Genomic DNA, 26561 nt, shown 5'->3' with positions numbered 1-26561 from the left:
TACCTCGTGTGTTGGTGGCCATGTCTGCAACTTTCTGGAAGGCATCCAGGAAGGCTACGGCAGCCAGCACTGTGGTCCTAGAGCAAAAAGAAACAAGAGCGTAAGAAATGGGGGTACTGATGCTCTCCGGACTGGGCTGGCCGAAGATGTTTGGCTTCCCCAAGTGGCTGCACGAAACAACCAGAGATGATCACTCTGGGATCTCTTGCAGAGGATCCGGGGATACAACCCTGATTGTGCTCAGCTTATTTATTTAAAACATTTATATGCCCCCTTTCCACCCAAATAGGGTTCCCAAGGTGGCAAAAATCAAGGCATTAAAAACATTAAAAGCAGTGTTAAAATGTATATATCATTTAACAAAACAGTAAAGACATACAGACATACAAAAAACACAACCAGGGAAGAGGGCCAATAAAAGTTTACTGAGGGTATGCCGGACAAAACAGATCCAGAGGAGTTAGCCGTGTTAGTCTGTAGTAGCAAAATCAAAAAGAGTCCAGTAGCACCTTTAAGACTAACCAATTTTACTGTAGCATAAGCTTTCGAGAATCAAGTTCTCTTCGTCAGATGCATGATCCGAACTCAAAACAGAGTTACTGGCATTTCAGCCGAAACCCACAAGTACTGCAATCACCGGCAGGCTTCTTTAACAGATCAGGACTAGAGGTGTAACGCTGAAAAAGGTGTCCTAATTTACCTTTAAAACTCTGAGGACATCAAACTTTCTTTTGACTAAGGTTGCCAACCTCCAGGTGGTCGCTGGAGAGCTCCCTGAATACAACTGATCTCCAGGCCATACAGACCAGCTGCCATGGAGAAAATGGCTGCTATGATATTATACCCCAGCTGAGCTCCCTCCCCTCTCCATCCATCAATGCCCAAATCTCCAGGAATTTCCCATCATGGAGCTGGCAACCCAACTTTTGACAGACTAATATTTTTTACCTAATACTATAAAGTGGGTTTTGCTGTGGGGAACTCTGGGATTCTTCAGAAACTTCTCAAAGGTTCCTGAGAAGGCTGGTAGTGGCAGAGGGGGTTTCTTCAAAGATAGTTTCCCCCCTCAAGGCAGATCATCTTCCTTCAGAACGGCCAACGGGGCCCTGTGCACACGCTCCATGGGTGAGGTTCAGCAAGCCTCGACCCCACTGGATGGCGTTTGCACCTAGGACTCAAGCCAGAAAGTGGCAATTCCCCAAGCGTAGATATGAACAGTTCCTGGTGATGGGAAGTTTCAAAACAGGAGACCTGAGGCTACACAGCAAAACGTCTGAATTTCCAGAACAACCACATTATAACCAGAACAACCATAATGCAGAATTTTATAAAGAAAAGACCTTATTTAATGGGGGGAGAGGGAGCAGTTTCAACCTTGAGGCAAAAGGCACTTCACAATTTAGTTGATTGTCCTTTATTTAATGTCAGACCAACTACTTGCCGAGCTAGGCCCATTTTTGGAAATTAGAAAGCCCACAGAATCTTCAGAGCAGCAGGCCATTAAATGGCCTCTGGCCGAGTAGGACTGCCCAGGACAAATGGCCGAAAGAACGTTTTGAACCCTTGTCTTCCAATCAGCTCTGGAAACAGATCCGAATACCTGCTGGATTTTCAAAAGAGAGAGCTGCCACTGTGTCTTTATACCAGTACGCTTTGGTACAATCTCTTATAATCGCCAAGTGTGATTTAATCTAATTAAGCCTGTAGAATACCTCTTGAACTCCATCTCTAAGGCTGTTACAAGCTACACGCTGAGCAGTTTTTTCCATCAATGGCCTGAAAACATCTCTTCCCTCTTTTCCCCATTCCTTTTAAAAATACAGAATGGCTGAAGGAGAGTTCTCAGCAAAGCAAAAGCTTCCCGATTAGTTTAGGACACTTTAGTTCATTCTAATAAAATCAGTAGCACTGATTTTGAGCTTCTTCTTTTTTTGATGGACCAACAAGACTCCTTGAATTTTTTAATCTTAATCTAGAGTAAGATTTTACTTCAAGTCTGCCACAACTTTTTGAGTTACAGTAAAGTCCAACAACCTGTCCTTCCCATAAATCGGCGATACTTGCTCAGGGGTTTGGGAGCTCCATGCACTTCTTTAACATGCCATTGTGACTCTTGTGAGCATCATTCTCCAATGTGGCACCCACCACATGTTTTAGGCTGGGCCTGGTAGGGACTGAAGCTCGCACTGGGTTCCCACCTTAAAACAAGCCACCAGAAAAGCTGCAAATCTCCTTGAGGTGCAGGCATTATGCCAGGGAGGGGAAGTAACAGCGGCTCTTTTGGTGGCTAGTAAATGTGAATCTCTGTGAATCACGGAGTGGGCACCACGGCCATAAACCAATCCTCCTCTAGACTAAACAGGGAATATAAATAGAACAAACAGGGCAAGTTCACTTCTAGAAAGAGGAGAGAGAAAAAGGCTGAGATGGAAAAGAACAGGTGTCCAAGCAAAAAGGCAAGAGGGAGAGGAATTATATTGTTATTATTTATTTAACTTATAGTCCGCTCTCCCTGTGAGCAGGCTCAGAGTGGATGACAACAATGTTTAAATTTGCATTAAAAATTTCCACTTAAAACCATAAAAATATATAATTCAGTAGTTAAAGAACAGCACTAAGTGACGGCCCATATTACCCAGCCCCCATAATTTCTAAAACATTTCTGGGGGGGGAGGGGGAGGGACAGCAATGGTCCAGCAGGTGGAAAAGAGAAAAACCGGGAAGGAGTTACATTCTCTTTCTCAGGTGGCCAGCCGGAAGGCTCATCCATAGCCCAGCCTCAACCATATTATATTGAAGTTCTATAAAGTTTTCATAAAATTTCAGAAAGTTCTAAATATTCAGCCCTAATGCCACTGAATTTCATTCATTCTTTTTATGTATGAAATGCTATTTTTTCCTACGTTCAATTATTTTTTTTTTGTTCAGGTTTCTCTAAGTGGTGGAGTCATGGCTTCCTAGCACAGAAGAAAAAAGACATTCAGCAATAACAAGCCTTGAAATCCTGACATTTCTGGCTTTCCCAAGTGGCCAAGTATCAGGCAGAGTCTGGAGTACAGAATCGAGCATCTGTGGGCCAACCAAATTCGTTTGTTTCTCCACCTCTTACCAGCCAGGGGTGATAACAAGCAAGGTCATAAATGTGTGCGGGAAGCACAGCACAGCACTAGGAATTATTATGGTGCGTAAGACCCAACCTATGGAAGTAACAGGAACTCACAGGTGGGTTTTTCTTTCGGTATAAGTTGCCGTTCTAAAGACCGCTCAGTTAACTTGAGATGGCTTGGCAGCTTTAAGAACAGAACTCCGCTATGGTGTTTTTATTTGCAGGCTTTCTTCTTCATTTAATCTGACTGTAGGTCAGCAAAGGGATGAATAAAAGAGATGTCCGTGCCTGTGGAAATAAATCAAATTCCAAAATGTGGGAAGTTGCCTTCCTCTAGCACAGCTTTACACACTGTCCTTAGGATCCAAGCTGATTATTTCCAGAGGCTCCAATGTGCCTAAATCATCAGGGCCAAACTTGGCATGACGGTTACATTTCAATTGTAGATATTGCCAAAATGCTAATTTCTTTCTTTTTTTTTTTTTTGAAAAATTTTTATTGGGTTAGAATCCATTATTTCCACATTTACATTCAATTTTCCCCAATTTTTTCATCTCTAACCCCCTCCCTTTCCCCCCCCTTTTTGTTGACTTCCAACAGCTTTCCAACCCTTTGTCCCCTTTCCCTTACTTTTATTAGCTTCCTCTATCTAAAACAAATATATATTCTCCATTATTCTAAGCAGTACATCCTTAACTATTTTTAACATTATATGCCCAAACTGTAAGCCTTTGTTTCCATCTTAGATAAACAATTTATCCCAATTTTTCAATTTCAGGTATTTCTATATATCATAAACCATATAGATCATACATTCGTTTATATCAAACAATTTGACTTATTCTCTATATATATTACTCATTCTATCTTTTTATAATAGTTCTATATATCTCTCCTCACGTAGACAATCAATTTGACCCATCTATATCTTCAGACATTCAGTTTGGTACAAAACTTGTCAGAAAAAAAAGAAAATATTGTTAGTTAATCGCTCCTTATATTTAGTCCTTATAATTAATTATTTTCTCTATGTTCTGTTTGTTAACCTATATATATCTATATATATGTCAATCTATTAATCTGACTGCTTATTAATTCACATTTATCTCTTCTCCCCCCGGTAAAGTCTCCCCCCTCTACTTCAATACTTCAGTAGTTCTCAAACTGCCACAGTTTTCCTCCCACCTCCCATTTCTTCTCCAGGTATTGTTTCAGCTTCTCCCAGTCTGTGTTGAACTGCCCTGAGTCCAGATCTCTCAATTTTCTTGTCATCTTGTCCATTTCAGCCATATACAGCAATTTGTAAGTCCAATCTTCAATAGTTGGCACTTCTTGTACTTTCCATTTTTGCGCATACAAAAGTCTAGCTGCTGCTGTCATATAAAATATCAACGTCCTGTGTTGGGCTGGAATTCCCTCCATTCCCAAGTTCAGTAGCAGGAGTTCTGGGTTCTTATTAATTTGAAATTGTAAAATTTCACTCATTTCTCTTATTATTTCCCCCCAGTACTGCCTGGCTACCTCACACGACCACCACATATGATAGAGGGAGCCCTCATGCTTCTTACATTTCCAGCATTTATTAGAAGTATTCAAATTCCCTAGCGCAATCTTCTTTGGTGTCATGTACCAACGATAGATCATTTTATAAATGTTCTCTTTGATATTAATACATGTCGTTGTCTTCATTGTAGTTTTCCACAAGTATTCCCATGCCTCCATTGTTATTTCTTTATTAAAGTTTATAGCCCATTTCACCATTTGTGTTTTAACTATCTCATCCTCGGTATACCACTTCAACAGTACTTGGTATACCTTGGATATTCTTTTCTTATCTTCTTTAAGAAGGGTCTGCTCTAGTTCCGAATTCTCTATTCGTATACCTCCCTTTACAGAGTCCGAATTATATAAGTCTCTGATCTGTCTATACTGGAACCAATCGTAGTTAGGTGATAGTTCCTCTTGTGTCTTTATTCTAAGTTTGGATGCTTCAGTTTTAGTTATTTCTTTATACGTTAAACATTGTTGTTCATTATCAACAGCTCTCGGGTCTATCACCTCATATGGAACCACCCACAAAGGGGTTCCTTCTTGTAGATAAATTCTGTACTTCTTCCAGATTATGTATAGACTTCTCCGAACAAAGTGATGCAGGAACATCGAGTTGACCTTTACTTTGTCATGCCATAAATATGCGTGCCATCCAAATATTTTTTTATATCCCTCTAGGGCTAATAGTTTCTTGTTCTTTAATGTCATCCATTCTTTCAACCAAACTAGGCAGATTGCATCATGATAAAGTCTCAGATTGGGCAGTTGCATTCCGCCTCTTTCCTTTGCATCTTGTAAAACTTTCACTTTCACTCGAGGCTTCTTGCCTGCCCAAACAAAATCTGATATTTTCCTCTGCCATTTTTCAAATTGTTTGGAGTCTCTGATGATTGGTATTGTCTGTAGCAAAAACATTACTCTTGGTAACACATTCATCTTAACTGCTGCAATCCTGCCCAACCATGACAAATTCAATCTATTCCATTTAATCAAGTCTCTCTCTATCTGAGTCCATAGTTTTTCATAATTGTTTTTGAATAGATCTATGTTCTATGCAGTTAATTCGACTCCCAAATATTTCACTTTACTTGTTACTTCACAATCCGTTGTTTCCATTAACAATTGTTGTTTCTGCTTAGTCATATTTTTGCATAATATCTTTGACTTCTTTTTGTTAATGAAGAAACCTGCCAAGTCTCCAAACTCCTTGATCTTATCTATCACTCTTGGCATGTTCTCCAATGGGTCCTCTACAATTAACATTATGTCATCCGCAAATGCTCTGACCTTGTATGAATAGTCCTTTATTTTTATTCCACGAATTTCATCATCTTGACGTATTTGTATCATCAGAATCTCCAATACTAAAATGAACAACAATGGAGATAACGGGCAACCTTGTCTTGTTCCTTTACTTATCGTCAATTTCTTGGTCAATTCATCATTCACCACAATTGCTGCAGTCTGGTCTCTATAAATTTCCTTAATTGCTCTGATGAATCTTTCTCCCAATTGTAGCTTTTCCATAGTGGCAAACATAAAGTCCCAGTTTAAATTGTCAAACGCTTTTTCAGCGTCAACAAAGAAGAAACCAACCTCTTTGTCACAACGCTTGTCATAATATTCAATAGCATTGATCACTGTCCTTAAGTTGTCTCTTATTTGTCTGTCTGGCAAAAAGCCTGCTTGTTCCTCCTCTATGACTTCCGAGAGCCACCCCTTCAATCTCTCCGCCAATATCTTCGCAAAAATTTTATAGTCATTGTTGAGTAGCGATATAGGTCTATAATTTTTCACATTAGTCAGGTCTTGGCCCTCTTTTGGGATCAATGATATATTCGCTTCACTCCAAGTTTCTGGAATCCTTTGATCCCTTAAAACCCCATTCATCACCTCTTTTAGGAATGGTGCCAGTTCATTAGCCATTGTCTTATAGAATTTAGCCGTAAGTCCATCTGGCCCTGGCGCCTTTCCTAGATTTGCAGATTGTATTGCCTTACTTATTTCCTCGTCAGTTACTTCACTATTCAACTTATTTCTCCAAGCTTCCGAGATTTCTGGAAGTTTGGTTTTCTCCAAATATGACGCTATTGATTCTTTGTTTACTTCTTTTTTATTATACAGCTTAGCGTAAAATTTATAAAAGGCTCTACTAATGGTAGCCTGCTCCAAATACGTTTTGTTATCTTCGCAAATTTTATTTATTATCTTCTTTTCCCTTTTCTTCTTCAATTGCCATGCCAGGTACTTCCCAGGTTTATTAGCACCCTCAAACGCTTTTTGATTCAGTCTTTTGAGATTCCACTCCAATTCTTTATTGCTCATTGCTGTTAGCTGTTCTTGAAGTATTTTAATTTCCTGGTATACCTTCTTTTTCCCTGGTCTCTTTTTTAGCTGTATTTCTTTGGCTTTTATTTTCTCCTCAATCTCTTGTCTTTTCTCCTCTTTCTTCTTTCTTGCTCTACCATTTAAGTCCATTAGTATGCCCCTTACAACCGCCTTGTAAGCATCCCAAACTTTATTGGTTGGTACTTCTTTATTCACGTTGTATTGTATAAAAAACTTTGTCTCTCTTCTCAGTATTTCCATATTCTCTCTTTCCTGTAACAAGTCCTCATTTATTCTCCATGCTTTCCTTTTTCTCTTTTTTCCAAATTTCCACATAATTGGGTTGTGATCTGAGCCTACCATAGGCATTATTTCTACCTCCTTAGTCCATAATGCTAAGTCTTTTGAGGCCCAGATCATATCAATTCTTGATAATGTAGAATGCCTTGCAGAATAAAAAGTAAACTGTCTGCTTTTAGGATATTCTCTCCTCCATACATCTTCAAGAGTCTCTTGTTGAATCAACTCAAAAAAAAGCTTTGGTAACAGTCCTCTTTTCTTTTGTGCCGTTGTAGTCTTTTTGTCTAGTTCCAAGTCTGTCACTCCATTGAAGTCTCCAGCAAGAATTATCTGGTCGTATGCAAGATCGTCTAAATGCTTCCTTAAATCCTCAAAGAAGCTTTCTTTTGCACCGTTAGGTGCATAAAGTCCGACTACCAACACTCTCTTTAAATTCCAAATACATTCCACTGCTACAAATCTAGCTTCCACATCTCTCATAACAAATTTTGGCTGTAGCTCCTCTTTTATGTACAACACCACTCCTCTTTTTTTCTTGTTGGAGGCCGCTACATATTCTTTGCCCAATTTTCCAGATTTTAAATATTTTACATCCTGCTTTCTGATATGGGTCTCTTGCAAACAAACAATGTCACATTTTTGTTTTAGTAGCCAGTGAAAAGTATTTTTCCTCTTATTCGGTGAGTTTAGTCCATTTACATTCCAAGATAATACTTTACACTCCATACTCATGATCTTGTTGGTAAGTCTTTTTCATTGTCCTTAATAAATCGCTCCATCTCTCGCTCAGATCTGATGCGTTTTTTGGCCCCTCCAAACTCAAAGGACACTCCTTCCGGTAACTCCCATCTGTACCTGATTTTCATGTCCTTCAAAATCTGAATTAGCACTTTATATTTTTTCCGGTCCAGTAACACTGATCTGGGCAGTTCCTTCATTATAATAATCGTCTTGCCATCAATCTCCAATGGATCTTGAAACTGTTTTGTCACAATCCTCTCTTTCATATTTCGTGTTGTAAACTGCACAATCACATCTCTTGGTAGTTTCCTCTGGGTTGCTATTCTCGAATTCACACGGTATGCCACATCTAGGATAGCCACAACTTCCTCCTCCTCCTTCCCCAGGTACTCAGCCAACACCTCAGTCATCTGTTCTTGCGCTGACTTTCCTTCCACTTCTGGCAAGCCACGAAAACGTAGCTGCTTCTCCATATGTTTAGTTTCTGCAACTGACATTCTCCCCTTCACCAATCTCATCTCTGTTTGTTGCGTGTCTGCTAAATTCTCCATCGCGTCTTCTACTGTTTTAACTCTCTGCTGCGTTCCTTGTAATTCACTTCGTATTGTTTCCATACCTTTTTTCACTTCTGACAGCTCCAATTTTACTGTCTGTGTAACCTCTTTAACCTCTTTTATCAGCTCCAATTTCGTGTCCTTAAGTTCTTTAATCATATCTAAAAGTTTTTTGTCCAGGTTTTTATCCAGGTTTTCTATTGCCGATTGCCACTCTTTTTTTGACATTGTGGGGCTTGCTTTAGCTCGCTCCCACGAATCCGCTCTCTTCCTTAACTCCGTGGCGTAAAATTTAACGTTTTTCTATTTTAAATGTCCCGGTCTTCTTATAGGAATTAAATTTTAAAGAGTCCAAAATGTCGGGCGTCTTTTCTCTATGGTTTCTCTATGATTTTGTAATCCAAGATGGCCTACTTCCTCTTCTGCTGAAGCCGCGACCCTTCCCCTTTCAAAAATGGCGATTCCCTACTTCCTGCCCTCCAGCAAGGGCCGCTTCTCTCCAGCCACTCTATTGTTATTACGCACTTCCTGTCTCCCGTCTTCCCACAGCAGATCTCGCGATGGTGTCTTTTTCTCACAGCTCCAAAGCCACAGGTATTCAAAACAATAGTCCCATTTCTTTAATAACTTCTTTAAACTTAGTCTCTTTTTAAATTCGATTCCTGCCGAGTCTTCCCCTCCTTTTCACTAGTCTGTTGCAGTTTAAAAATCTACTTTTTTTCCTCTCTGTTTTTATCAATCTGTCCCGTCTCAGAAGATAATGATCTTTACCTTCTCTTCACTTTTCTCGGGTTGTAATCGCTGTTTCGATTTTAAGTTCTCCTCTCAGCTTCTTCCCCCAATCGATGCTTGGGTATGTAGGTCTTATGCCAGCCGAATTGGCCCCAAAACTGCCGCAGAGATTATAGCCGACCCGTCGCAAGGTGGGACCTCAAGGATCGGGGGGAGACTCGTTGTATGGAGCCCCCCCTCGTCCGAGATCTAGCTCACCCTAGGGTCTTGAGCGTTCTTTGCCTGCTCCCCGCCTGAGAGCAGTCGGCCGCGGGCTATTTTCACCCCGCCGGCCGGTTAAAACGGCAGTCCGGTCAGCTCCGCAAGTGGAGCTGCGTTAGACCTCCATGGATCCCAAACAGGAAGTCAAAATGCTAATTTCTGTGGTGGATGGGGATGGCATCAGCTGATGAAATTCGGCTGGCAGGTCTCCAGGAGTTTAAATCTGCCATGGCCCTCCAGCAACTGAGGTAATGACGTGAGCCCAGATTTAGCTTGGGAATTCCAAATGGCTGCGCTTTGGCCTGTTTTCACATTGTAGGGCTGTCAACCTCCAGGTGAAACCTGGAATTCTCCCAGAAGTATGACTGCCATTTTCTCAAGGGGAATTGATCTGTGGTCTGGATATCAGATCCAGAGGGTAGACTCTATGGTATCACAAGCCTGTTGAGCTCCCTCTCCAAACTCTGTTTCTCCAGGAATTTCCCAAGCCAGACTTGACAACCTTAAATCACAATGGGATTGCCCAGATGTGACGAACTGCACTTTGCAGCAGGTTTCCACAGTGCAGCAAAAACAGAAAACTGGGAAGGAAAGGGTTAACTATTCCCTGGAATGGAGAGCCTGAGTGACAGGCTGCTCCTTCTTCTCTGACTGGTCAGTTAGAACCAGTCTGAAGGCAGTCAATTGGTTTCTGACAGGATTTTTTGAGTCAGTCAGTGAATATGAGTAAGTCTGACAAGAAGGTCAGACAGGTTCCCCTTCAGAGTGAAGGAAAAAAACTCTTTTGCCTTAATTGTAGTATTACTGTCCTGAGGAAGAATTTTAAGAATTCAAAGTCTAAACGTCAGCATAAGCTGAAGCAAGCTTTACACAGACACGAGAGAATTAGCAACGTATTTTGGCGAGAGTGATTGGGTAGTGGGTTGACTCCCTATCAAGCCAATAAGAAGAAGGGTTACATCTTACGAGGAGATTAATTCCTGCCCAGTTTCTAAGGGGAGGTTGGCTCTGAGGAGGACCCCTGGTCTGTAGTGAAGGGAAAGTGGTTTTATACTAAGTCTGGGAAACCTGAAAAGTGATAGGAAACTTTTTAAAGAAACATTGTTGCTGTAACTAAATTACTAAGTAAAACACCTCTCACTGTTAAGAACCAAGACTATATGAAAATAAGCTTCAAGGATACTATTTTGCCTGTTACAAGTATATTCTGTAATATCAACAACATTTGATCTCAGCATTTTCATCCCCTGACTACACTTACTCAATCCCTGCCTGTTAAATAAAGTTGTTATTTCTTTTTGAATGTTATACAGTCAATAGTGCCAGTTCCAAGAACGAAAGGAAGGAAGAGGGCTCCTGCCTTTGCCCATCGAGTTCCTGGGCTGGGCTAAAAGCCAAAATTATATCTGCCTGCTAGGGTGGGATAAATAAGACTTTCGAAACCACAAATATTAACATGCTACTATGAGCTGCTCAGCCAAAGCAGTGGAATTGAATTTTGGTGGGAAAATCTGCCTCACAGCCAGGAGAGTGAAGGGAGCCCATCATACCAGAATACAAAGTCTCCTTGAGAATTTGGTTTGTAACTTAAAAACAACCCCAAGTCTCTCCATGTTATCTTAACAGCCATCATATGATTGCGTTTCTAAGATACGAAGAGCCTAGCATTTTCCAGCCTACCAAGAGATATATTTGAGGCTTGCTGGCAATACAAGCCTCGTGTTTAGAGCCAGTATGGTGTAGTGGTTAGCATGTCAGACTAGAATCTGGGAGACCCTGATCCTAGTCTCCTCACTCTACCATGGAAGCTGGCTGGGTGTCCTGGGGACAGTCACACACACTCAGCCTAACCTACTTCTCAGGGTTGTTGTGAGACAAAAATGGAAGAAGCCACTTTGGGTCCCCAGTAGGGAGAAAGTCAGATATAAAAGAAGTAAATGAATGAAATGTACTACTTATGGAACCAATCACAGCTTCTCATTTTTAACAGTAGTGCCCAGGTACATTTGCATAGGGACCCACAGAAGTGGGCAGAAAATAAAAATTTTCAAGGGGATGGGAGCAAATAATGACAGTTCACACCACAAGTACAAAAGAACAATGTTGATTATTATTAGGTAAACAAACTCAACCAGTTTAGGTGCTACCTATCCCCACTCAGGCTTGCCATACTGCGACAGCCCCCCACCCAATCTTGGCAGACTAATATGCACATTGTTGTAAATTGTTTGATGATTATAACCATCAAGCACATTCATTGTTGCATTATCTTCCAATTGTTGCATCACCCAGAAGACCAAGGATCAAGTGGCAGTTTTGGTTTGTGCTTCACAGACAACTGTAAGCCCATTCAAAGGTATTTTGTTACCCCAAGCAAGGCAGTATTTTCTGCTTCTTCTCCCACTGTACGTTCCTAAGTAGCACAACATGAGATCATGGAAAATAACCTAAAATTTCTGGGGATATACTATAAAATAAGCGAGCATTACCTTGGCATTTCAGACAGGATGATGAGGAACAGAGACCCATCCGAGGGCCAGCTTGTGAGTTCACAGAGGAAGCGAGATTCAAATCAGGCTCTTTCCTAGGTCACTCACAGCCACTCCAGGGGACCAGCTGTCTTTCCTCACCAGAGTCCCAAGAATCTGAGGCAACCAACAGCTAAGCATGCGCTCAAAAGCGCAACGCTGGATTCAGACTGATTTTGAGCCATGGCCAACCAAGCAAGCTAGGAAACACTAGAAATCTTAAAGGATCATTTATCCAAAATTAACCACCTCTGATTGTTCTTGAACGTAACACATTTCAGCATGCAAGGCTGACAGTCAGCAATACTGACTCACCCTTCACTTTATCCTGGGGTAAACCAGCGCATACAATAATAGTAGGGTTGGTGTGAGCCTTTTATACACCAGCCCTCCCCACCTGCCTTCTTCAGCTACCATTTTCCCCATTGCTTTTTTTCTCAAGCCTCTATCTCCTTTTCCTGCCCTCCCCTCTGGCACCTTTACCTGAGCCCAGTTCTGCTTCTGCCCTGTCCTTCGCCTCCTTGGCCCTTGTCTTCCTTATTCTTTAGATCGCTTCTCAACCCACCTGCTAGCACAGCTTCCCCTTCACTTGAACTGCTGCTTTAGTTCTGGCCCAACTCTGCTGGCCTTTAACACCTGACATAGCCTGCTTTCACCTGCAATGTTTGTGAAGATCCTAAGGCATCACTTGTGCCAATCAGAGCCTAAGTTTCACTATAAAACTGTAGGAAGGAACAACCCTCAATAGATCAAAACCCCAAAGCAAAAGAGCGGAGGGAACCCACAATAAAGAAACTCTACAAATATCTTACAAGGACTCACAGCTGGCGACTCGACAAGGAGCCAGCTAATAACTTGTTTCGTGACTCTTTCTCAGGAGTCGCTCAACAAAAACACCCAAGTCATAAATTCCACCATGAAGCTGAAAGCGGCTGTCTTGGCTGTCTTTCTGCTATACGAGATGTACCACCAGAGAGCTTCATGGTGGAATTGATGACTTGGGTGTTTTTGTTGAGCGACTCCTGAGGAAGAACTCCTTGTCGAGTCGCCAGCTGTGGGTCCTTGGACCCCATTAACAGCACCTGACAAAGAAAAAACGAAGAGGATCATATTACACTTAAAAGATTACACTTGATTCACTCCTAGTTTGTGGATACTTACCTCCATTGCTTGATTGCTGAGCTCGTTGGAACGCTGACACCACTTTCCTCCTTTTCCTTTTGTAATTGACATGGAAAAGCTTACACCTTGTTATTAATTCATTGTATATTTGGTGCTATATTGTTTATTAATTGTTGACTGATGTATACTGGATTGTTTCTAATTTTGATATTCTGATATATATACATTGTACATGAGGTTATTCTTACAAAACTGCATAGCACTTTGCACTTTAAGAACCGTTTCTCAATACACTTTTTGTAAGATATTTGTAAAGTTTTCACTATGGCTGCCTGAGCCACCCGTTAAAAAATCCTTCAACACCTAAAAATATAGAAGGGAGTCTCCAGGCTACGCAACAGACTTTCCCTGACAAACATTTTAACATTCACCATCCAGGGAGAGGGGGGAGAGAACACAGAGCCAGGCCGAGGGAGGTAGGAGAGCTTGCACACGTGATGCCTTAAGCCCCTCTTGTATGTGGCTTGGCTCAAGTCAATCACTCCTCCTCCCTAGGCAACCCCACTGCTTTAACCCTTCCCTCCGAAACTGGCTCTGAGCTCCCGCGGAGCTCTTCTGTGCGTGGGAAAAGCAAAGGAAACGCAGGGCTCTCTCTCAAGATAGCCAAGGAATACAAAGACAGCATTGGGAGTGCGCAAGAGAAGAGAACACACAACACAGTGGCTGAGGATGTGGAGGGGGGAAAAGAACACACAAGAGAGCTTTTAAAATCAATGGAAGGCCGAGAAACACAAGCAAAGCCACGGGGCTATTAATAGGGTGGCTGAGCAACGAGTATCCGGCTACTGGAAAGTGAGTGTGGACAAGCTGAAAGGGCCTCTTTGTAGCTGCTCTCGACCCAGGAGAGGAGGTGGCCTGCAAGCAGAAGAGGGAGAACTCCAAAATCTCCCAGGGAACAAGCAAAGCAATGGTGAGGAACAAGGCTAAGGAGCGGGGGGAAGGGGGGGAATGAAGACATGCAGAAAGCAAGGAGGACCAGTGGCATGCGGCCCTCAAGAAGTGGAATTGACTGAGAACTGCGCAAACGCTGCCCAGATGCCCTGCAGGGCTGCAACTTTTCACCGTAAACGGTTGAGGCTCTAAAACCCATTCTCTTTACATCTGTACTGCACTGCGTGGATTGTGGCAATGTAGGTTTAAGAGTTAATTTCATCAAAACGTTATTGCAATGGAGAATCCATGTTCAGAGGCAGTATATCTCTAGACACATTTGCAAGGGAGGCTTTGGTCACTATGCCCCTGCTGTGGGCTTTATGGAGCCTCTCATCAGCCATGATGGAAGATGCCAGGCAAGAGGGACTGATGTTCTGATCCAGCAGGGAACTGAGCCTTAACAAGATGGTTGATTGATTGATTAGATTTTTAGCCCTCCCTTCCTGCAAGTAGGCTCAGGGCGGGTTACAATCATAAATAAATTACAATAAATAAAACCAATAAAATATATCTCAGTACCAACATGGATTTCAGCATTCCAGATGCCGCACCCTTCCCTCTGTCCCTGCCCACAGATGCATCACAGAAGACAGGCACTGCATCTTTCAAAAGCATTGTTTTAATTTCATTGTGGACTATAAATGGCACAGGAGGCACTAAACTCTTCCTGAGTGATTATTTTCTTGATCAAAATCACCCGTCAGCCGCTTTTCTCCCCCTCAGTTACAGGCTGCTCTGCCCTTTCAACTTCATCATCAGCTAAAGCAACCTACATTTCGTATGGCAAAGGGGTATTAATGCACACCTGTAGATCATTGTAACCAAGGTCAAAGGTTTCCTAGAGTGAAGGGAAGAAAATATACATCCAAAGTGCTCAAAGTAGCTATTAACAACAAGATTCATTTAAAATTTGCCTGAAGAAAAGGTTAAAAGCCTCAGAGCAAAGTCAATTTACTTCTCATACCACCCTCTGTGCAGATCAGCAGGTAAAAAGCTGCACATTTCTCAATACGATGCTTTTAAGTGGAATCGCCACCGTTATTTATCAGCCAACAACCCGACAACAGTCAGCTGTGCAGAACTAAAGCAAGTTCTCTTCCAACGTGGAATCTGCAACCATAAACCGGAGATAGGAAAGGCTCTATCCCAAAGAGAAAATGGGTAAAGGTGAAGAAAGGACCCCCTTGCCCAAGGGAGTAGGAATACAGGCTTCTTCAAAGTACCTGTACCTATAACACCTGCTCCTGTGACTTATTAAGAGAAGAAAAAGAGATGCATGCGGAATAGACAGAACTGTTTCAAATGAATTTAGACGTAGACTGTGATGGACAAAACCCTAGCCCAGCCCCAAGATATGACCTTCCTGGCAGTAACAACTTTATCCTTCCCATTTCTTTTAAAACTTCTATAGAATTAAGAACAATACATCAATTACTTCCTTATGCTGGACTAGTCACAAACTGAACTGAAATACAGCCCTGCTCCGATATCTATGGCAGTGCTGGACGCCCAGCCGACTGCTTGGATTTAGAAGGAGGCCAAGGAAAAGACAGACAGGCACTCCTAGGCTGGCTGAAGCAGTCCTGAAAGCACAGAATGGGCCCACCTGACAGGACAGCTTCATTCGAGTGAGGCACAGTAGAAGTTAAGATTCCTCATTTTGTGCAAGACACGACATTCTAAGCGTAATCCTGTGCTCGTGGGAAAGAATGGGCTTATTTTCCCTCTATGCCCTGCACAACAACCTGCTTGGTTTCCATTCAGCATTGAGACAGAGAAGCTTGCTTTAAAACAAAAGATGGAAGCAGGAAAGACAAACAGTCCCGAGGTCTCTGGGGGTGAGAAGCAGTCAGTGAGTGGCTGTGCAGGCTCCAGAGAGGAACTCACCGCAGTTGGGAGTGGAGCTTCGTTGCCTTGGAGTTGAAATCTTCCCAGATGGGATAGGAACTCTGGAACAGAAAAGGAGAATGGCATGAGCAAACATGTAGCTGTTCTGCATTCATGATTCGAACACTCAAGAACAAACATTAAACAAACCGAACCTGTTTTACATTAAGCTGAAAAACCTGAGCAGTTTCACCCTTTGGTGCTCCCTTTCAGGAAGACTCAATGCGACAACTTCTGCAACATGGACTTTGTGCCATTCCCAGGGAAGAAGCATCCCTCTTTGACTTGTGTTCCTGACCTCTCCTAGAGAGGAAAACTGGTCATTGCCACCTGTCTCTCTTAAAGCATATCGACCATTTTTCAACTGCCCGTCATGGGCGCTAAACTTAAAAGGAGTTAGCATACCCAGATTAAGCAAAATCCCCCCAAACCCAAAGCCCCTTTTATTAAGAGCAAAGTAATACACCACTTTGTGCAAGCTTCAAGTTCTCCAGAAATTTTCATTAGGCTGGTCATTAAAAAAAAAAGTGGGGGGTGAACACCCTATGCCCACTGAACTCAGAAAAGCATTCTAACAGATTGTAGATAAAGAGCCTAAAAGTTTGTTCGTTCTTTTTATCATCCAACCGAATGAAGAACTGTAGAGAATCTGAAAAGATGTCTAATATGTTCTGTCCTTTTGGCCAGTCTTAATAAAAGGCAACAGAAGGCTTTTGTTTTTGCTACCTATCAGCGTGGCTACCTCCTTTTTTGCCCAGTTTAGCAGGGGACCTGACCCTTAACTACAGTTAACAGCTGTGCTGATGGAACTCTTACCAATGGCTAAGGTAAGTGATGGGAATTTGGACTGGTCGGGATAGGAAGGCATGACCCCTCAGCAACTTAGCAAAGGTAAAATATCACCTGTGTTGCACGCAGCCCAGCAGGTCTTAATCCACTGCGTGAGCTCAGCAGGTGACCTTGGGTCAGCCATTCCTCTCAGCCACAGCTCCCCAGCTGTATTGTGGGAATAATAATAACACCGACTTTGTTCTCTCCTCTGAGTAGGGCACTAATCCATCTAGAAGTGGTATATATACAGTTATTATTATACTTTCTGCTTGTCATGAAATACAAAGAAAACTCCCTTCAGCAGTTGCCTGTACTATTTCACTCAGAGCACACAAGCCCTGTTCCAATTGCTGCTGGCAAGGCAGATGAGGGTATGGCATAGTGGTTTGAGAGTGTTTGCATTAACAGACTCAAAAGCTGAGAGCAGAGAAGACAAAATAGCCTGAAGATCTTTGCATATACCAGTATGGTGAGAATGTCAGACTAGGATCTGGGAGACCCAGGTTCGAATCCCAACTTTGCCATGGAAGCTTGCTGGGTGACTTTGGGCCAGTTATACTTTCGCACCCTACCTAACCTACCTCATAGGGTGGTTGCTGGGAAGTTAACATGGAGGGAGGGGGAACTAAGTAGCTTTGGGTCCCCACTGAGGAGATAAGTAGGACGCGTGCACAGAAACAGCATAGAAACATTCTTGCATACGAATGTCTGCAGACAAACCACCTATTAAAGGTAAACGAACATGTCTTGTAAGAAGTTGCCAATGCTGGCCAGAACCAAATTTACCTACGGTAGTTATAGAAAAATATATTGAGATAGTTAAACATTGCTCAGGTTCAAACAGAAATATGATAAAGTTTGTGATAAGGTTATTGGCCAGGGTGAAGGAATGAATGAAGTAACACATCCTATATTCATTTTTTCCTGCTATGGACTTTTACAGTTTTGTTGATCGCACTGCAGAAATTGAGCCCGCAAGAAGAAATAATAGAATCAGAACTTGGAAATATCAGACGGTCCAATTTCCTTATAGGGAAACTAGCAGCACACTTTGTAGGAGGGGGGGGGATATTTCCTCTATGCTTTCTGCAAGGGACAGCAGCTGAACCCCGGCAGAACTGGGGAGTGGCTTTAATGTCAACCCCCCCCCTCCCCAACACACTCAGGTTCAGCTGCCAGAAGCCCACGTTCCTTGCATTGTTTCCCATCCATTTTCATCTTGACAGCAGAAATCTTTCAAACCACCCCAACTTCTCCCAAGCATTAATGCTTCTGCACCTAACAGTTTGAAAGCCAGTTCACAAGTTTAAGTCCTTGTGTCCCCTCCCCCTCTGCATGCTGCATGAGTTCCATGTTTGGAACTGAATTTCCTGACGCTTGTACGCCCCAATTTAGATCCGTGTCCTGGCCCATGGGGGAGAGGGGACAAGCCCAACCCCCGTGGTACTGTTTCCCCAAAATTAAAAAGGCCCCAGTAAGCTGCAATTTGCCCTCTTTGAAAAATGTGCTGTGTGTAAGTTCCATGGGATTACTGCATGTTGGGAGGAAAAGCTTCAGTTTCCACTTATCCATCATTCCGATCCAAATCAGGCCTTCCACATGCCTGAGAATTAAGTTTCAAGCACAGAACTCCTAGAATGTGTGGGAGGACGCAAAGATTTTGCAAGGTGTGAACTGAACCCTGAGAATGGAGAACAGCGCTGAGAGGGGCTTCAGCAAGCTAGGCGTTTGAGCGTGATCTGTTTGGAGAGGGAGAAATAAGCCGCTACTAGCTGCACGAAAGAGCAAAGGAACTCTGACCTGGATAAATGAAATAAAGTCCTGCCCTTGAGTCATAGCTGACTCAGGGTGACCCCAGTGGGGTTTTCACAGCAAGAGACTAACAGAGGGGGTTTGCCATTGCCTGCCTCTGCGGCCCTAGTCCTCCTCGCTGGAGATCTCCCATCCAATTACTAACCAAGGCTGACGCTGCTTAGCTTCTGAGATCGGACAAGATCAAGGCTGACATTTTTTTCTTCTTCCCTATGCCTGTTAACATCTACAATAAAAGCAGGATTTCAAGAGGCCAAACTTTTCCATCACTGCAACTCCATGCCAAGAAGAAATCCAGCACTTGACCTTCTCCTTGTCATGGCGCTTCCTGAAAGCACAAGAACCCATAGCAGGGAACCTGCGCTAGCCGGGGAAAATCTTGCCCTTCCATATGCTCCACTGTACCTGTCAGTGCCACTGCCGGGCTAAGACCAAGGCCGGCACCAACAGGCTGATGCACCAAAAATACCAGCAGGGAGCTGCCCAGGGTCGCTCCCTTCCAGGGAACCAGAGGTTTTCTTCAAAAAAAGAAAAAGGATTCCGCTGCAAAAATGGTGATATACTGGAGGGAGAAGACAACTTCATGCCCTCTGATGATACTTATTGTTTCAAAGCTACAGCGCATCATTTCTCACTGTTACTAATATACGCCCGATTTATATCTAGTGTCATAGCATTTCGACAAACGGTGCCTATCTTGCGGGTAGATTTTTCTCTCTCTTCCTTCAGCACTAAGCACCACCATCCCCCCAACTATTTTGAAACCTTGAAAACTACTGGGAACTAGATTGAATGTCAAATGGAGAGGAAAATAAAACAGCTTTGTAGTGCCTAATTGGAACAACATGCACTGTTGAGATGGTAGTCAGATGTACATACTGAAGTCAAGTTTTCCAGATGTATTTTGGTTGGGAGACAACACTTTTAGGGTGCACAGGACAGTGAGCCATCTGGGAACATGACAAGTAATCTGCCAGAGCACACCCCCTTGGAACGTACCGCATAGTTTATGTGGTCAGAGCCAGTTTCTGGGGTTGGAAATTTGCCAAGGATCCACGGGCCATAAAAGTCTGTCTGCCCCACCATTCTCTCCTGGCATCAAGTATTTAAAGTGGCTCAACGTAGCAAGCACACCATGCTGCCACCAAGTTTGGCCACAACAGCTCTTAAGATAGCTTTGCCTCCAGTAGCTTCTAGTGCCTACAGAAACAAGTTTATTCATGCCACTGAAAAGTACGTAAGATGGGCTCTCCCTCTAGTACAGGGGTGGCTCAACTGCAGCTCGGGGGCTGCATGCGGCTCTTCTTGACATATTGTGCGGCTCCCTGAGGTCTCTGAGTATCGCCATGGCTGTACAGTTTATTTTAGTTTAGTTTATTTCCTTCCTTCCCGCCCTTCCCTTCTTTCTTTCCCTTTCCTTCTTTCTTTCTTTCTTTCCATTCTGTAATATTTTCAATAAAAATGTTGAGGTTGCCAGGTCTGACTCAGAAAATACCTGGGGACTTTGGGGGTAAAGCCTATCAAGGATGCGATATCAATTTTGTTAAAAGTCAGGTGATGGCACTTCCCAAGCTCCACCCCTTCAGACTATGTCACTTCCAGCATACTGCTCCAAACCCCCACCCCTTCCTGTGATGCCACTTTCAAGACACTCCCCCAAACTTGCCTCTTCCTCTGAAGTCACTTCAATGCATCATGCCTTGCGGCTCTCAAACATCTGACATTTATTCTATGTGGCTCTTACATAAGTTTAGCCACTCATGCTCTAGTATGACAAAAAATGGAGGAAGTCAACAATGGGTCTTTACCTTGAACCCACAGGAGGCTAACATTTTTGCCTGAGGATCTCAAAATCCACATCAAATAGTCCAAGTCCTCTGAGCTGTGATCTCAAACCCTAGCTCTATAAAAGCTTCAGAACAAAAATGGAGCGGGGTGGGGGCGGGGGAACAGAGAAAGGGAAGAATTCCAGGCCAACTTCAACAGCTGCTCTGGTTGACTTCCTTTTTTGTCTCTGTACTCCCTGGTGACAAAGGCAAAACACACTGAGAAGGACTGACTGCGGATCCCTCCATATAGGTGAGAAATTTCCAGAAACACTGGAACAGTCGGGAAAATACCCCCTTTTTGGTTCCCTCTTCTACTAGAAAACAGAAATTTAAATATATGCAATACTTACTTTATCAAGCCTAAACTTTTGTTTTACTACTTTAACAACAATAAAAAACCATCATTTTGCACTTCGTTCTAAATAGAAAATACACCCAATGCTACAAAGAGAAACAAACTGCAAAACAGCTGTACTCTCTGCTATCTTTACCACATGGACCTCTAAGAGATGGGGAAAGAATAAACATTGAAAATCAAAAGCACCGGTTTTACAGTAAAGAAAAGGAGGTGTATTACTTGTACAGAAAGCTTCATATTTCCAACCTAATTTGCAATCAAGCTATACATCATAACATTGAAAACATCAACTTCAATATTACATTATCACCACACACATATACATTGGGCAAAATTAGTCACCTTTAAACAATTTAGCCTCACCCCCCTCCAAAACAAAAGCTCTCCACGAAGTTTTTCATTTTCCATCCATGCCTTCACATCCCTATCTCCAAATAGCCACTAAAGCCAAGAACAGCCTTTTGTTGTGCAAAAGGAGTCAGCCCTTAGGCAAAGAACGGCTGTGTGCTCCAACAGCTAGAGTTGGAACACACAAGTGGCACAGAGAGCCAAGCCACAAGTGACGCCTGACACAGGTTGGACACTAGTCGGCTTACCTCAAGTTGTGATGGGAAATGTAGGCATCCTGGCCTTGCAGCTGTAATGGAGAGCCAAGCTGTAAAACCAGGACGCCTACATTTCCCATCAAAACTTGAGGTAAGCTGACAAGTGTCCAACCTGTGTCAGGCGTCACTTGTGGCTTGGCTCAGAGTCTGTCTAAACTCTTCTACCAGAGAGGAGATTTCTCAGTTCCTGGCTGCCAGGTAGAGTTGCCAGCTATCACTACCATTACGGTGGTTCTGATTTAACTTCAGTCTACTTACTGCCAACTGAAGCTTGACAATATATAAGAGCAAACTTTGGGACATGATGAAAAGGCAAACAAAGGTTTAGGAGCTATCATTCTCTTTCAGATCTCTAGGCCACAGTTTCTGCAGAGTGACATAATACACAGCTTGAATTTAAAAGAGGGAGAAAATCTGTGGGACCCAACAGAAGATATCCCAACAAGTTGGCCAACAGAATCCTAAGAGCAATCAGACCAGAGGTCCAGCAGAAGCCCGTTACATGCCCAGGAGAACCCGATAGGCACAACAGACAAGCAACCATCCCCTTCAACATCTGATATTCAGTAAACAGGACTGCCATGTGTGGTGGCAGGATACTATAGAACTCTTGGACTTCTACACCATATGCGAGTGAAACCACGAAAGAGTCCTGCAACTTTAAAGATCTCAGACTCCAAAACATCACACATGACCAATGTCAGTGTGACCAATATTATGAGAGGTTGACTAATATCAAGAATACTATTTTGCCATCGAATTCCTAGGCAAAAATAGCTGACTGTGCAGTTTCCATCTCCATACCCAAGGAGAACACTAGAGTACCATGCATGCAAGAATGGGGATACCAGATTACTACCTGCTCAGCAAATTCACCCCCCCCCAAAAGGGCAGAGAGGGCGGTCCGGTGCTGGAGATGCCGTTCCTAGGATAAAGGTTGATCGCTTGCAGTCTGACATTCTGCCCTTCTGGAGGGGGACAATTATTAATCCTAACCTGCTATGGACCCAAGGTAATTTGTCAGGCAGAACAGACACAGCCTCATTGCAGAAGTCATTTGTATAACCACCTCAGTCTTACAATGTACAAACTGAAAGTGTTCAATACAAAACAGAGGACACACAATTCAATGGTTACCATGCTGTGCTGATGAAGAGGTGTTTTTGCAGAAGGATCTCAGACCTTGCTTCTAGTAAATACTTACTGAAAAATGGCGAGAAGAAAGGGTACCGTGAGAAATATTTACCAGGGAGAACCAGTAAAGTACAAACAACTCCATGCTTACACTACCTTTAGTCCAAGCTTTCTACTTCCAATGTATTCTTTCTACACTCCAGCAGCTCTCAAGCAAAAACAGTTGCCCCTTTTCAAGAACCTTGCTGAGAATATCACTGCAACAGCACGTCATGGGGAAAATGGTAATAGCAGGCAACTGAATTTGAACAATCTGGTGTTGCCATGACAGAAGAATCCCTGGTAAGCCAGGCACGCAGTTCAAAAACCATTCTTTTATCACACCCAGAAGTCCTGTGACTGGGGCAGTGCACAAACATATCCCTGCCGCTTACAATGAGTGTCCTCTTTCCTTTGAAACTAAAATGGCTCAGATTTGGTTCCTATCTGCTTGATCTTCATAGTAATGTATGAACAAGCTTTTAAAGGTTTATGCAGCCAAGCAAAATACTATATGGCGTAATTTCCCCCCAAAATTCTCTGCAAATAGAGGGCAGCTTAGTTTTAAGTCATATTTCAGATTTTTATCCTGTCTTTCTCCAGAAAAGTTCAAGGGATAGTGGTTCCCTATTGCCAATTTCTCCTCACTGTGACCCAGTTGTTAAGATGACAGAATTATCTGTGGTGCTTCACTGCAAACCAGGTGTTTGAATTTGCATCTCCCCAGTCCCAATTTGGCACTTGAAATTATCACCACACTGGCTTTCGGCTTAACCTCACACAATTGCAACAAAGAACATTCTTCAGACTAAAATGGTCAGGAAGACGGTCAGTGTTCTTCGCCCCTTGGTCCGGCCTTCTTGCTGGGTCACCAGTCCCATTTTCCCTACTGCCTTTTGGAAGCATCTGCTGCTTAATGGTCCAATGGTCCCAGCTTCTCTCTGCACGCAGTAAGAAAAGCAGCAGGTCAGCAACAGGAGATGCCTCCGTGGGGGAGAGGACCCTTGGCTAGGCTCCTGTACTTGGTTGTACTCACCTTGAGACTGGCAGTGTCCTAACACTGGCTCCTCCTTTTCCTGTCACATGACTCATGTCACGAGACTTCCTGTCATGGTTGCACTTTAGCAGGTCCCAAGTTTGGAAAGTTCAAGGCAGCTGCTCCATCACGTGTCATAAAATCACCTCAGGAGATGCTCCCCTCCTTTTTAAAACAGGGCTTGCAAAAAATGCCTGTACTGCAATTGCATTTTAGCCCTTTCACAAGTTACAGTAAGTATACACACTCTGTGAAGAGATGTAGCAGACCAATTTATCCGAACCTCATTAAAGCTCCTGAACGGTCCAGTATGTAAAATCTATTTCCTAAAACTTGGATAGCCTCAGAACTTCAGAAGAGAGGCTGGTTCTCAGAAAAAATTATATTTAAAGTGGGTTCTTCTTGTTTAACTCTTCCTATCAAGATACATAGAGACTTCTCTTAGAATTTAAATCTTTACTCTTTATTGAAATAAATCCTAATCCTTTAAATTAAGCATGATACTAAAAATGTAACTGCACACTAAACTAACTCCGACTAGTGACGAACATATGCATGCAATAAAAATTAAATCTCTTAATATTTCTTAATCATAACTGTGAATGATTTAAAATCAGATCATACTTTGTCTGCTAGGAAAGGCACTGGAATTTCATAAACACAGAGAGACATTCATTTCCCACCTAAAATCTTCTGAGTGAGATTTCCTCCACCAAATCCCTAGTTTCTGATTTTAGTGACATTCTTGTATACTGAATGGCATTTGCTATCTCTAGAGGCTTAAGATCTTTTACATGTAATAATAATATAAAAGTGTGATCGATCTTAAATTCTGCCGATTCTTCATATTTTTCATCATGTGACATTTTGCTAAAGCCAACTTATGATGCCACTGTGCACCTATACAGATAAGATCCTATAAATCTTTGAAGATACAGACAATAATACTACAAACTAGATTAACAGATTACACTGAGTCTTTTCTCGCAATTAAAAAAGCATTGATCTACTCTTTTTCAACTACTTTTAATTTACTGTCAAAGATAAAAGAATATCTGTATTTTTCCACAACCTGCTAATGAACTTCATTAAAGGTCATACACAGTTTGCTAAAATACATGTGTAAAACTGCAGCATGTATGATTAAAATCAAATCTCTATGACATGGTGTACATTTGATTTTTCTTTGTCTGTGCAGTGAGCTGCATGTGCAGCTGAATGTGTGACTGAAATAACATACATCCAGGTACTGGTACCTGGTTTCATTTGTAGTGTATGCATGTTGACTCTTTCTTACAAACAGACACATGCACGTGCAGGCTGTATGTGCATTCGCTGTAACTTGAGACAGGGTTTTATGATGTTACATTCTAGAATCAGAAATACAAACTAGGTAAACTCCCTGCACTTGTACATAAAAACACAGGAAAACACTTTCTTGCAGTAATCTGATAGCTAGATGCAGGCTTCTAACAAAGTAATTCCCCCAAACTTAGAGCCAAACAACAAGTGACGTCTTACACAGGTTGGACACTAGTCGGCTTCCCTCAAGTTTTGACGGGAAATGTAGGCATCCTGGTCTTGCAGCTGTAATGGAGAGCCAAGCTGTAAAACCAGGACGCCTACATTTCCCATCAAAACTTGAGGGAAGCCGACTAGTGTCCAACCTGTGTAAGACGTCACTTGTAGTTTGGCTCTCACTTCTTCAAAGTTTGCTCCCATTCACTGAAGATCTCAGGGAACCTTAAGGCCTAGAGGCCTGTTTGGGGAAGAACTCTTCCTCCAGAAAAATCTCAAGAAAAGTTACAAATGTTCAGACAATGCTGTTTGTAGTATTGGCTTTTGTCAACTTTGTAATGGCATAGAGTCCAGTAGCACCTTTAAGTCTAACCAACTGTATTGTGGCATAAGCTTTCAAGAATCACAGCTCTCTTCATCACATGCATCATCAGATGCATCTGACAAAGAAAGCTGTGGTTCTCGAAAGCTTATGCTACAGTAAAGTTGGTTAGTCTTAAAGGTGCTACTGGTCTCTTTACTATTTTGTGACTACAGACTAACATGGCTAACTCCTCTGGATTTGTAATGGCATAACTCTTGAATCCTGTTCCATTAAAGGATTTGATGACCAGAAGAAACAACCAACTGGTAGATGTTCCCCTGCCCAAAAGAGCTGATATAAAGAATTATCACTTAGCCATAGCAGTGGACAAATTTGACATGCTCAAGTTGGACCAGTTTGACGCTTCTCTGCCCTTGCAGAGGGGCATGGAGTGGAATCACACTAGCTGCCTATCTTCTCCTCCACGGGCTGCATCCAGTCTAAATCTTCCACAGATGGAAGGCAATTCTGTACAAATGGAGCTTTCCTGCCTTCCTCTCCTGCTGCAGCCCACAGCTCTGCCCTCCCCAAAATGTTGCTCATGGGGTACAGGGGACCCTTAGGAATGGCAAGTGGTGCAAGCTGAACATCTGTAGCAGGGAAGGGGAATTGGCAGAAATTACATCTCCTCTTCTGTAAGTGCAAAATTTAGCTTAGATCCATCCAACCACTTGCACTAACTGGTTCTATGCACAAGAGATGATCTGCTTCTTCTGAAGCTGCAGAATGGGTTTTTTCCCACTCACTCCTTCTGAAAACTCAAGCTTTTGTCTGTAACCACTTTTAGTCCAGGAAGGTTTCCAAAGCCCCTTCCAGTCTCCTCTGCAACAGGAGCTGGCCCTTCGAAGGAAAGGCTACCCCAGCTACAGAGGTGCCGTTTCTCTCTGCCCATGCTGGTCCCAAGCAGCCAACGACATGCCTTTCATTTCCAC

At 42.7% G+C, this 26561-nt stretch overlaps 1 protein-coding gene across 2 annotated transcripts in view; it reads right to left on the bottom strand.

Moving 5' to 3' along the window:
- MTSS2 (MTSS I-BAR domain containing 2) overlaps positions 1 to 26561 on the bottom strand; it is an 87785-nt gene that overhangs the window by 47331 nt on the left and 13893 nt on the right. For both annotated transcript variants that reach the window (XM_055000351.1, XM_055000352.1), the window contains exons 2-3: positions 16104 to 16165; positions 4 to 77 (exon numbers count right to left, since the gene is read on the bottom strand). In XM_055000351.1, the coding sequence (XP_054856326.1) occupies positions 4 to 77; positions 16104 to 16165 (136 nt within the window). The remainder of the gene's footprint in view (positions 1 to 3; positions 78 to 16103; positions 16166 to 26561) is intronic.

This window comes from Eublepharis macularius, chromosome 16 (assembly GCF_028583425.1).
Source record: "Eublepharis macularius isolate TG4126 chromosome 16, MPM_Emac_v1.0, whole genome shotgun sequence".
Lineage (NCBI taxonomy): Eukaryota > Metazoa > Chordata > Lepidosauria > Squamata > Eublepharidae > Eublepharis > Eublepharis macularius.
The sequence above is the reverse complement of the archived record's forward strand: the minus strand, read 5'-3'. Positions and strand labels throughout refer to the sequence as shown.